Raw genomic sequence first — 13,511 nt, forward strand, 5'->3', positions numbered from 1 at the left:
CGCAACTGTTGCAGGTCAAACGTTTTGAATAACACTTGGAGTTCCGCTTGGGGCGGCTGGCAACTGAGAACCAACAACTGCGCTCTCGCGGACATTCCTATCGCGCGGAGAACAGCAGCTGAGCGTGCGTGTCTGTCACTGGCGCTGCTGCCATGGCGACCGCGTAAACAAACGTTCAAACTGACAGCTCGAGCTAATGCCTCTGGCGGGTGAAGTTTCAGGAGCCCACGGAAAACTTACCTAGCACGCTGGCATCAGGTCAAATGACCCTCCGCCAGCTGTGTAAATCAAACGGGCCCCACAACAACTATCTGTTTCTGTTGAAGATGTAAGGCCTTTTGAGGTCAACAGGACTGCATGAGGGTGTGAGAAAGGGTACATGATGTAGTACACATAGACTATCATAAAATCTGAAAAGTATTCTCTCATGAAGCGTGGACACATTAGCCTACTAAATTGTCACCAATTGTTACTTTAAAGATCATTTTTATATTTTTGACTCCATAAAACCAGTTCAAGATGATAGCTAACTGATAAAATGATTTTGTGTGGTGAAGTAAATAGGCTACTACAGAAAAAACAACAACAATGTAGTCTAATTTACATGAAAAAAGTTAGTTCAGGCAAGAATTTAAAAAAAAAAGTAAATTCTATAGTAGTACTCAATTCAATCGTGTAGAAATGAAAGCGTAAATATCAACATTATAAAATTATGTAAAATTACTCATCTTTTCTGATACTGGTGTTCCCATCGTGCACTGGCCCATGAATAATTAATGAGGTTTATTTTTCACTGTTTTCCATATATATTTACACTATTTTATCATTGCTTTTGTTGTTAGGATTAGTAACTTGCCAATTTGTGATATTTGAAGTTCATTTTCTTCTTAAAATGACATATTCAAAAAAAATATATATATATATCCATCAAATGTTACCGTCATTGTGTATTGTCTAGAAGATATGATGACATGCAATATATGTATTGATTACATGTATTGATAAACTAAGTTAAGTGAAAATAACATAAGAAATTAAGTCATTTTTATTTAGCTAATTAATGGTTAATATCTATTTAATTTAATTTTATTTGTACAACATTTCACTCAAACAATATAACATTGAATCAGATAACATTTTTTAAGTATATGATTTACTCAAAAATGTTTAAGTATAGTTTACTTAATTCTATGTGTGAAATACTCAAAAAATAGCAGTGCACAAACTCGCCTTAAAAAATTAAGTAAATTTAACTCATTGTTTTACCACTTTCACATTGCTTTCTTGGCTGTAAGATCAATTTAATATTTTTTGACTAAAGCAAAAAATAAAAATTAAAGCACATTTTAACGGAGAAAACTTTTTTAACAAAATATAGTACATGAATTTCATGTATCTCCCTCTAAAGTGTATTTGTTTTGAGTGCAATCAAAACAAAATTATGAAATGCCACCCACGCCAAAAACTATTATGATCAATAAGTTATAACAAATAATGTTAGGGCAAGTTATACAAGATTCAACAAATTTTTAAGTCAATTTAATGCAATTTAAGTTGAAATTACTGGTTGAATCCAAGTTGATTGTACTTAAAAACTTCCCTTACAAAAGGCAGCTGAGTGGGCCAATAGATTCTTCCAATGTTACTCGTACACTATTAACAGCACTATTAACATCACTAGACGTATAAGTGATTTTAATAGTGAAATGACGTACATGTTCCACTAAATGAAGAGCCATTAAAATACTTAGGCTACTTTACTCAAAATACTCTTCAGCATAGCAAGTTAAGTACCATAATGACATATCAAATAAGTATTATAATTTATTAAGCATATGTCCTTATTTGTGTTCTGATTTAATAATAGACTTATTAATACTTCTCTATAATTTTATAAAGATAAATGTTTTTAAGTGGTAGCAACTCTCATGATGTCACAAAATGTTTAGTTTATATGTTTGACTATGATATTAAGCTTAAACCAAGCGTCATCATCTTTATGGAATTAATTTAAATATCGCATTAATAAAAAATTTTAACACTGACAAAAATAACAATGCGCTCCTTCTAAAATTGGTACATAGATTGTCCAGCAGATCCATATACCTTTAATACATGATCAATGTAACAAAATAGACAAAAAGAAAATGAACAGAGAGGACATATGATGGAAAAGAAGGGTAAAACAGAACAAAAGCAAAAGAAGTATAATACTGTGGAGGCAAAATACCATAAGATAGCAACATGCCTGCACTGCAAACTGAGGTAATTGAGACAATAGTGAATTACTTTTTAAAATTACAAAGTTTTCAGTTTGATCATATCAGCATGATTATCATACATTGACAGTATACAGAACCCTCCAATGATCCATTGCTATAACCATAATTCTCATCACAGTAAGAGGAAACAGACACTGTTTGTTCCGTCTCTCTCTCTCACACACACACACACACCCACAAATATCACACACAACACGGACACCACACACTACGTTTCTCTTTCTCGATCTCTGTTTCTCTCTCTTTCACACAAGCCATGCTTTACTCAATCAGAACTTGCTACTACCTACAGGTAAAAAGGAGTCCATAAAAATATAAAAATACAAACACTTTATACAATAAAATGAAAAAGCAACATCTTCCCTTATTATGAGGCGCTTCAAGAAGGCTGGATGGGCAAAAAAAAAAAAATTGTTGCCTCAAAAAGTCTACAGACTACAAGTAAATGTTATGTAAAAACTGCTTCAAAAAGTTTAATCTTTAGCTTTTGAATGTTACAAAAGTCACAGATCAAGAGGCAACACCAGGAATTGATGAAGACATGTGGGAAACTGTGAAACATTTCTAAGGAATTCTTTTTGATGAAGTGGGAGGAGGAAAAACTCCGACAGACAAAGACCATCCTGGAAAAAAAAAAATAGACGAATCAAAGAAACAATAAATATCAATGAATAATTAGCTTATACATATTTAAGTGTTTCTTTAACTGCGCACACTTTTGGTCCAGTGGAGTATTATCAAAGAAATCAAAACTATTCTTATTAAATTTGGACATACATTCTGAATTCATACATTTAGAATTGAATCACGTTTTTTTTTAAGCTACACTGTGTAACTCTTTTAGTTTATTCTTAGCTAAAAAACACTTAGTTCTTTCAAAAATATATGTGCTCATTAATGTATATTTATGTCGTTCAAGTAATAAAGTATTCTCGTGAGTGTATAATATGCCATTGAAAATACATACGGGTAAGGGGTTCTAATGTCAGTCGCCATGTTGCCCCTCCATCTTGAAAGTACATTAGCCAAAGAGGGACATACCCGTTAATTCAAGCTTCGCCTTTCGCGTTTACGTTTGAGTTAACACTCATAGACGAGGTCGAACTGGAAGCCATGTTAATCTTGGACTACATTGGCCACCGTAGGAGTTAAAACGAAATCGGAATTGAAAGGAACAGAAACTAATATTCACTGGATGGCCATATACCTTTTAAAAGGGGTAAAAATCACACAGTGTAGCTTTAACCAACAAATGTATATCTAAAATCTAAAAAGCCCGAATAAAAATACTCTTTCTTATAGGCTGATTTATTAGCTAGAATTGTATGTAAAGACAGTTAAATAACTGCATAATTTGACAAAACAACAGCTTGATCCTTTCACAAATTATATTTACTTTGATTTTTCTATTTTTAAGAAATAATGTCATCCAGAATTTTTTTTTAAAAAAACTTGTGATTAAAATGACTGTTAAAGCTGTTTTTATAAAGCAACCCCTTAGACACAATCACACAAATGTGTTCATAATTGAAGAAACACCCATAGATGAAATGCTATTATCCCATTTACTATACTGTACACCATGCAGCATAATGCAAATATATTTTATTCTATAGAAAAATATTCTATAGAATGCCACAAAAAATAGAAGAGAGAAATTCTGAATGAAAATAATAGATAGTCACTTGTTATCACAACATTTTTTCTTTTGTCATATCAACTTAAATAATTTATTTAGTTCAGATAACATATTATTTTGAGTTTTTGATAATTAAATCAATCTCCATTGTATTAACTCACTTTTTCCATTTGAATCAACTTAAAATTAAGGCAACCAGGTTACTTATTTTTTTAAGTTAAGCCAACAATATTTTTTTACAGTATAGTCAATTATGCCAGTAATGCAGCAAACTGTATAATCTGAAAAGTTGACATACGAAGGTCCCTCTATAAGTCTCTCTGTCTGTCTCTATAAAAAGGTTTGACCCTGCAGCAGCGAGTAGGCCCTCTGATCGGCCCCAGCAGCTGTCGTCCTACTGCCTCAGCACAACAAATACTTTACTCGCCCGCTGACCTTTCCACACACACAGACATGCAGTTACACACGCTCCAGCTCACACTCACACATGCATACTGTCAAGTGCCAGCAATAGTTGCCAGTGTTTGGTATTTCTATGATTTTGTCGATGTGCATCATAAAAAAACCTTCGAAAAATCTTTTTTTTTAAATGACGCCAACACTGCAAAAGTTAATCAAGTTAATGTAAAAGTCATGAGTTTTGGTTCCTCTCAATATTTCTTCTGTATCTTACCTAAACAAGTTATTGACTACCACTTGCCTTTATTTTGCTAACTTGAACTACTTGCACAATATTGCTGTACACTTCATTTTTATCAGGTGATGGCGCAGTGGATAAGACACATGCCTTTGGTGTGAGAGATGCGGGTTTGAATCCACTGTGAGACACCAATGTGTCCCTGAGCAAGACACTTAACCCCTATTTGCTCCAGACGCATGCGACCTCTGACATATATAGCAATTGTAAGTCGCTTTGGATAAAAGCGTCAGCTAAATGAATAAATGTAAATGTTAAATACTGTCCATGTACTGTAGGCCTAAATATATTGTGACCGTGGATCACAAAACCAGCCACAAGTAAAACATTGTATGGGTCAAAATTATATTTTTCAACAAGACAATGCTCCTGCCCAAATTGCAAAGGCAAGAATAGTCTTGAGAACAATCAGGATCATGTTTTGGCCTGGTCAGAGTCCATGTTTGAACCATAGACTGTAAAAAATATGGACAAAGCGTCTGTGACGTCACCCATAGACTCTCTGAAGAACGGGTTTGAAGCTGTTTATGGGGGGTATGTGCGGCGCCATACTAGAAAATCTTGGAAAATACAAAATACAAAAGTTTCAGAAAGGATACAGAGGTGGTATGATGTGTTGTGTCAGATCATGGCCGAGACGTCAAATTCACTCGGCGCAGCCTGTTATCAGCTGTCAATCAAAGTTAACCGCCCTTATTTGTCATACGTTTTATATCTAAATATGATCTAAACTAACGAGCTATAAAAAAATTCACCCCCTCACAGTTGTCAGGCACGCGGAACATATTGAAGATTACAATAAAAGTCCATGGGACCAAACTGTAAACATATGAATTTATGCTGTGAAAACGGACATTATAACATGACGTCTATGGATATTTGCTCCCATTTGGGACCGGCCTCTAGCGGATTTGAGATGTATTGCAGTTTATCGCACTTCCGGGTAGGCTTCATCTTTAAGATTAGAATGTTGCCGCTTGGTTTGAACCCATTGGTCTCACATTAAACTCAAACCAACTGGGAGACTGGATTCAACTACTCATGAACTGTTTGAAGGCATTAACATTGAATGGAACAACACTGTGTCTTCTTCTTGTAAACAGGGGAAGGCTATTCCATGCTAATTTACTTTATTTACAGTATGTGTTAAATTATTACTATTTTCCTGACTGATTTGTGATAAAAAGGGTTAAGACCATTATAGATATTTTGCAATTTTTTGTATCAATTTTTTTGTTGTTGTGGCCCAGAAGCATGTGTGTGTGCATTCAATATATATATATATATATATATATATATATATACATAATTACATATATCAGTATATATTTCACAGTTGGATTGGTTGGGATTCGTTGTTTTCAAATGAAATTAGGCTACACCACACTTGAAAATCTATGAAAAAGTGCAACCAAATATAAAACTGCATTTTAGAACACATTTACTTTTAGTATTTTAGTAAATGAAGTAAATGAAAATTCTCTTACATTTCAGAAAGTGTCCAAATACTTTTGTGTTAACTTTTTAACAGCAAATTAATTATTTTATCATTTAAAACGTATTTTTGTAAAAAGCTTTGCTACATTTTGTCTTCATTTTCAACATCAAATTAATTGATAATTTTAGACTTTTTGGGTAAGCTTTATTTTTTTAAAGAAGTGATACTTTATTTGATATTGACACACACACACAGCTTACCTTCCGTTATCGATGCTCCACCACAAAGCTCATGGTTGTGCCGTCAAAGGAGGGAGGAGCGACAATCCGGGCACCTTGCTGTGATGTAATACTGATGACAGGTTTGGTGGCACTGCTGGATACTGCAGTGCCTGGAGGTACCAGATACATGCTGCCCGTCTCGACCGCATCCTCGGTCTCTGAGCAGGTGGACGAGCGGGACTGAGGGGCCGGGTGCGGGTGGGGCGGCAGCAGGGTCGAGGGGTAGACCAAGTACGTGGGGGGATAGGCTGCCGCAGGACCGAGGGCGACCGGAGAGACTGACACAGGCACTGGCGTGAGTGATAAAGGAATGTCCAAGTACTGTCCACTCTCAGGATTGTAAAACCGCTGGGCGGCTGGCTGCATGGGCACAGGCGTGTCCACTAAGTAGTACTGGCCTGTGGTGGGGTCCAGCAGCAGCTTGCGCTGGATGTGAGGAGGAGAGAGGTCTGCGGGGGGTGTGAGGCAGAGTAGCTGGGGTTGAGCGGCAGGTACAGCCGGCAGGGGCACGGCGTGGTGATAAATCATGGCCGTCGGACTTTCAGGGGACCAGGACTCCATTACAATAGGTGAGCGTTGCAGGGGCTGATGGGAAGGTTTTGGGTGAGACTGGGTGGAGCCGAATGCGTGTGAGGGTTTTGAATCGGAAGCGTGAGCTTTAACAGGGATGGTTAAGTAATTGTCAGAGTCTGGCTGCTGGTGCTCTTTCTGGTGCTTTTCCTCACTTTTTGATTTCGAAGGACAGATTTTCACCGACAAAGGTGCTTTATGAGATTTAAATGTATAGTTTCTACTAGAAAGTATTTGTTGAGCGCTATCATTCACTGTGTTTATACGGTTAGGTGCTTTGAGGTTACTGCCTACATTAAATACGCACTTGTCACTGAAAGACTCTGTCCTTTGGGCTGCTGATTTAGCCGTGTGTTCCTGACCGTGTGAACTTGTTGGCGTACATACTTTATCCTCATCGACGCAACCTCGAGTGCCGGTGGTCAACTTTTCAGCGTGCAGCTGCGAGCTAGAGTCCGCTTTCCCAAATTCGTTCTCAAAGTCCGATTTGGTCGTGACTCCTTGCTCCTCTCGCGTGATGAGCGACAGCACGTGGCTGTCTGTGATTGGTCGCGGCGCTTGCGTTTTGCGCTTCCATTCGTTCCTATCGAAAACATATAGTTGCTCCATAGTTTTCACAGCTGCCTTTAACTTTTCAAGCGCTATTTGATTTGAAACCTTCGACTCTGATTTCTTCTCGCTGCTGTCTGTTGCTTTTTCTGATTTTTGCTTTGCCGCTTTAGCGTCAATTTTTAAGCTAAACTCTGGATGTTCAGTGAGAGGCTGCTTAGCGCATGGCACTCTGGGTAAGGCACTTTTAACAGCCCAATCGGAGGAGAGATTCAGGGATAATCTCGATGTTTCAGCCACACTCTCGCCCGTGTTAACAGGCTCGGAGGGTTTTGGGGCATTGTTCGTGTTCACAGACTGGCATTTTATTACCATCGGTGTCGGAAATGTTTTTTTGTCAGGTCCCCTATTAACAGGTTTGCTCTCCTCTCGTAATACCGTGGATGCTGTCCCTGAGGAAGCGGAAGCGTTTTCTATTGCTACAAACCGATATGAGCTTTTTACCAATTTGCGCACGTCCCTAACCTGATGAATAGGAGTCTGGAACTTACATTTACTATCCCTAATATCCCTTACCATAAAATGCGGTACTCTGTCTGATATGGTCAACAAACTGCTTTTAGATTCGCTTGTCGGCTTTTTAGTGCTGGCATTGTTATGTATATTAGGTGTCAACAAACTGGTGATATTAAACTGATCGCTTTTGTTTTCTTTGACGCTTCGAAGGTGTATTTTGATTTCGGGCACTTTTTGACACTGTGAGGTTTGGTCTGTGTCCACTGAGCATGGGCCAGAGCTCAGTTTTCCACACCCTCCCCCATCTGACTCTCCAAGATCTCCAGTCACTTTCAGATTATGTAATGAAAGCCCAACAGCTTCCTTTCCCTTAGGCATAAGCTGTGAGCTAGGGACATACAAGTGAGACATCTTAATCATCTTACTACTCTCGCCCTCAACACTTTCCCTGCTTTCCATCATAGGTCTAATTGAGGTGTCTAGCGGCGTCTCCTCGTCCTCCTCCGGTGTACACTGAGATTCTCCATCTCCTTGTGCTTCCTGCTCTCCATCTTTCCAGGATTTGAAAGCACTTTTTTGGCTGGGGGTCAAAGGAGTCTTTAGTGGCTCGCTAGGGTCTAATTTAGGGGTGATTTCTGGGTCACAGGGTGACTCAGTGATTTCAGCAGCATGGAAACTTGAGTTCTCTTGTGGCTGGTCTGTTGCATCCCCGAGATCCTCTTGAGAGTGTCCTGATGCAGTTTCTGAAGTCTGTCTTTGTAAGCTCTTTACAGTCTCTTTACCATCTTTAGAATGAGGGCACACTGATGACACAGGATACGTATCGCTTATTTCACCTCTTTCCATTTTACGCTCTTGCTCAAACTGCATTTTCTTGGAAATTACATTTTTCAAAATACTAGAGGCAAAGATGGCTTTCTTGTGGGCATCTTCCAATGTTTCACAGAGTGGACTTTCTGCTTCACTCTCCTCCTTGGTTGGCGTGGTGCCCGTAACATCAGCTGTGGAACGTGACATTATGGCATTCATCGCGCGTTTCGCGCGCCTCTCGCGCGCAGGTATTCCTGATCCGACATTACAGCCGAAGTTCAAGGTTTCAGTCAGTGTGATGGTTTCACCAGGTTTGCTTCGTATCTCTATTTTCTTAGACGCCTGCTGAGAGTTCAAGTTATTTTTCAGCGACACTATTTTAGTTTGAGGACTATGCGTATTTGTTTGAAGCACATCTTTTGTTGTTGTAGACCTACACTCGGCGCTTTTATTTGCCTCAAAAACAGGCGTAGAGTTCTTGTGCGCCTCACGTGTCAAACTGCCGTAATTTAAGTCAACGAAAGCGGACCATTTATTAATACTCAGTCCGTGTTCTGACATTGAGGACTCACTCGAGCTGCTAAAGTTTATGGCATCAAAGTAAGGACAAGCCAAACTCCGGAAGGAACGCGCAGTGAGATTACGCACCTCTTTATCGGCGTCATCCAGTTCGCTGACGGAACTAGACGCGCCACTGGAATATTCGTTGATGTCTTTCCGCCTCTGTTTGCTCGCGAGGTGCTGTCGACCCGGGGGCGGGATAAAGTAGCGGTCAAACAGGGACTCGCTTTTGGAGTCAGAGCTTCTGAATGAATAATGACTCCGCTCACCTGCACGTCTGCTGTGAAAGCGGACATTCCTCTGACCTAAAACACTGGCAGGGTCGTTGATCGCGCGCGAAGACGTTTTGATTGACAGGTGAATATGTCCCGACGAATTTCCAAGCTGTCCGCCGCCGCCTTCATCCGAGCTGGCACATTTATCGGATTCGCAAAGTTCACTTTCGGTGCTGACCAGAGCACCTGTGGCGGAAAGCTTCGCCGCGCGTGAAGTCGGCGGGACTTTATTGCTCTTGGACTTGCTTTGGATTCTACCGAGGGTCGTCTCGTCACTTTCAAATGATGCGTAGTCAACAAATGAATATACCAAATTATCATCCTCGAAATCCAAGCAGGATCCGCGACCAAACTCGTAATCCACATCGTGATCTAACTCCGTTAGCTGGATCTCGTGCGTCGTTATATAGTGTGCCTCTACATCTGCTGTGCTCGTGCTGTCTTTGGATTCGCAGCGACTGTTCAAGTACATGTCGGTGTATTGCAACTCCTCCGTTTCAAACGACGCCGATTTTGAATCTTCGGTCTTTACATCCGACCCCGCGTCCACATAATCATTTATTAGCGGAACGCGCTCTTCATAAAGACTCTCAGAATGACATTTTCCCTCGTGACAGTCTTTCAATAAACTTTTGTCGGCATTTTCATTCTCCTCTCGCTCCCCAGGACTCTTAATCCCGGAGATGGATGCATCGCCTTTACATTTAAATATTGCCAGCTGGTTCCCTTCACCTGTGAAAGTGACTTTAACAGTCTTTGTGCTGTCTGACTTCATGTCCGGTGGATTGTCCAGGTCTACATAATTTGTTTCGCTGTGATAGCCACTGTTGCAGTGTTCTTTCGTGTCTGCCAGCGGCTTTTTCAACGGTCCGGTGTCCTCTCTGCTCGCGACGGCCGTTTGAAGTGTCTCCATCTGCTCTGAACGGCGTCCCGCACGGAGATCAGTGGTGTTACTTCTGACACCGGACCGTAGTAAGGTTTGTGTATGTGTGTGTGAGAGAGAGAGTGACTGAACGGGACCTATGCGCGAGGGAAAAGTGAGCGAGGGAGACACTGCGGCGACGAGAGAGAGAGAGAGAGAGAGAGAGAGAGAGCGAGAGAGAGAGAGAGAGAGAGAGAGAGAGAGAGAGAGAGAGAGAGAGAGAGAGAGAGAGAGAGAGAGAGAGAGAGAGAGCGATGCAGTCTCACTGCACAGGTATGATCCCCTTACCACTTATCATGTGTCTAGTAATGATAATGACGTAATGACTACATAGCTGACATTAAATTGCGACAGTGTCATGTTAAGGAATACGTTGATCTTTTTGAGGAGTAGCCTACGTGAGCAGATTAGGGCATATATACGTTTTAATAAAAAATATGGGAGGAAAACTATGTATATATAAAAAAAATATTATCCCATATTTGCTCACAAAAGATATATAATAACATCTATCATAAACCAGTCGGATTTATAGTTTTTAGATTTGATTTAATGTACCCTATTTCTATCTTGTAAATAAAGTTTAATAATTTAATAAATTACTAATTCAAAATAATATTTTTATTTAAACAAAAAAATGTTCTTGAGTGAACTGAAGAAACTAAATGCATTGTTACAATCTTCAGGACAGCAGCGAAATGTATCAAATGTTAGTCCATTCATTGGAAAAATCTTAGTAGTTTAATTGGTAGGATTCTCTCTAACAGTGAACTTCCAAATTATTCAAAGAAATTGTGTTCCCATGCATGCACGTTTAATATAATCTTTCGTAAGATTTGTATCTAAATGCAGGACCTATGACTATTAGTACAATGACTGTAATAAAAATGTTCATGTAATATAGATGAGCTAAGACAGCTAACCTTTAGCCATAGGAAAAAAAATAGTTTGATACATTGGAAATTGACTAGCAAGTTTGAAAAAAAATAATTATATGAAGAGTTCAGATGCAAAAGCCTCTAAGTGCCATTTGAAATTTTCTTCTAGAATGATAATTTTTATCAAGCTTGTATATTTAAGTTCAGTAATTTCACTTAAATGACAATTAATAGGTAATCTTCATTGCCATTTAAGTGAAATTACTGAACTTAAATATACAAGCTTGAAAAAAATGATCATTCTAGATGAAAATTTCAAATGGCACTTAGAGGCTTTTGCATCTGAACTCTTTATATACACACACACACACACACACACACACACACACAGTATATATATAGTATATATATTCTGATGAATTCAGTTTAAATGAATTCTTGTCTAGAAAGTTTATTTTGACGGGCAAAAACAGTTGCATCAAAATAATGTTCACCAGTTTCAGATTTCATGTTCACCTCTCAATAGGCAGCTGTATATATGGGTCCTTAATAAATATTAATTAATATAATATATAAATATAAATTCTGGGCAGTTTCCTAGATCAAGGTGACGGCACATCTTACCCTATGCTCATCTCCACTACTCTACACAGGTATTAATAGATATCATGTCATAGCCCTCAAAGCTTAGAAAACACTATGCTCAAGAAGAGCCACAGGTCTATTGTGGGCAACCGCCTCCTAGAAGCGCATAACCGCATACATAACGCGAGTATAGAAACATTTGTTGTCAACTGAATGTTATCAATGTCCGCCTCTGGCCCATGACAGCTGCATCCCCGTATTAGAGCCAGTGCCTGCTGCCAACCGTACAGAAGACAAGGTGGCTTTGGGAAAGAGACACGAGAACCACTACCCAACAAAGAAAGAGAGAAAAGAACAACTGCAGAGGTGTGAGGGATATGACAGTCTGAAATCATAGCATCCAATAAGAAAGTTGACAATAAATCTAAGATGGTGACAGTCTATTAACAGCATAAACCTCATTTTTAAAATGCAACGTGAGGGGAGAATAGAGTTCAATTCTGAAACTTGGGTAACACTTTACAATAACTTATGAAAGACCAGGGCTAGATGTCACATGGGCAAGGTCTCAATAACTGTATGTCAGTAAATACACTATAATTTTGTATGATAGTTGCAAACAAAAATGTTTTTTTTATTTTATTTGTCTTGCATATTTATGAATTCTTGGTGACACTTTACAGAACGGTTTAAAAATGTGTTAACATTAATGAATGTTATTATAAACTACAATGAACAACTTGCAAAAAATGCATTTGAAATGTTGAAATTGTATTAGTACTCATATATATATATTAGCATTCATGAAGATTGATAAATGCTATTGTTAATATATTTCATGTTACCTATTGCATTAACTAGTTATAACATATAGAACCTTAATTTAAAGTGTTACCAACTAACTACTTATCTGAATGCACATGAACTATTAAATATTTTACAGTGTTTATCAACTTAATGAACATTGTTATAAAGTGTTATGGTTAAGCATCAAGTCGAACTTTTAATTCCAATAAATAGATTATTACCATATAGATAATATTAACTTTCACAATAATTGTGGGTGAAAAGGGGTCAACACCAGTACAAGGATTATTGATTTTTTGCAAAATAATAAAGAGTGCACCTTTTGTTGTAGCAGTAGTTGCAACAGAAAAGATCTAAACATTTAATGAGTAGAGAATTTGACTTAAAAATAAATAAAAAAAATTGCACATATCCCTCCCCGGCCATGGCTAATCTATCCTCCAGATCCGTGGAGGAGCCGGGTACGGGGCTATTTAGGACACCTGCTAACAGTATGTAAAGTATTTGCATATGAAGTAGTTGGGCCTGCACTCATCTCATGTATTACCATCATTAGTCCGAACGGGTAAACGATGGATCCACTTTGACAGCTGCATATATATCAGACTACATTAAATGCTTCAGAGTGGTCCATTTCACACCAGAAGACAAACTGCTCACAAACTTGTTAGTGTCTGAATTTTTAACGACCTCTACAAAGC

At 38.5% G+C, this 13,511-nt stretch overlaps 1 protein-coding gene across 1 annotated transcript; it reads right to left on the reverse strand.

Moving 5' to 3' along the window:
* Positions 1-1,157: 1,157 nt before the first annotated feature.
* Positions 1,158-10,984, reverse strand: LOC120478288 (uncharacterized protein C4orf54). Its single transcript, XM_039670108.2, has 2 exons — positions 6,317-10,984; positions 1,158-2,905 (listed from the first exon to the last, which is right to left on the reverse strand). The coding sequence occupies exon 1, from the start codon at positions 10,529-10,531 to the stop codon at positions 6,323-6,325; it is 4,209 nt and encodes a 1,402-aa protein (XP_039526042.2). The 5' UTR covers positions 10,532-10,984; the 3' UTR covers positions 1,158-2,905; positions 6,317-6,322.
* Between the last annotated feature and the right edge of the window lie 2,527 nt (positions 10,985-13,511).

This window comes from Pimephales promelas, chromosome 6, assembly GCF_988280905.1.
Source record: "Pimephales promelas chromosome 6, fPimPro1.hap1.1, whole genome shotgun sequence".
NCBI lineage: Eukaryota > Metazoa > Chordata > Actinopteri > Cypriniformes > Leuciscidae > Pimephales > Pimephales promelas.

Bases quoted from the DNA above. Each gene is read 5' to 3' on its own strand.
- LOC120478288 (XM_039670108.2), bottom strand. From the start codon at position 10,531: ATGGAGACACTTCAAACGGCCGTCGCGAGCAGAGAGGACACCGGACCG.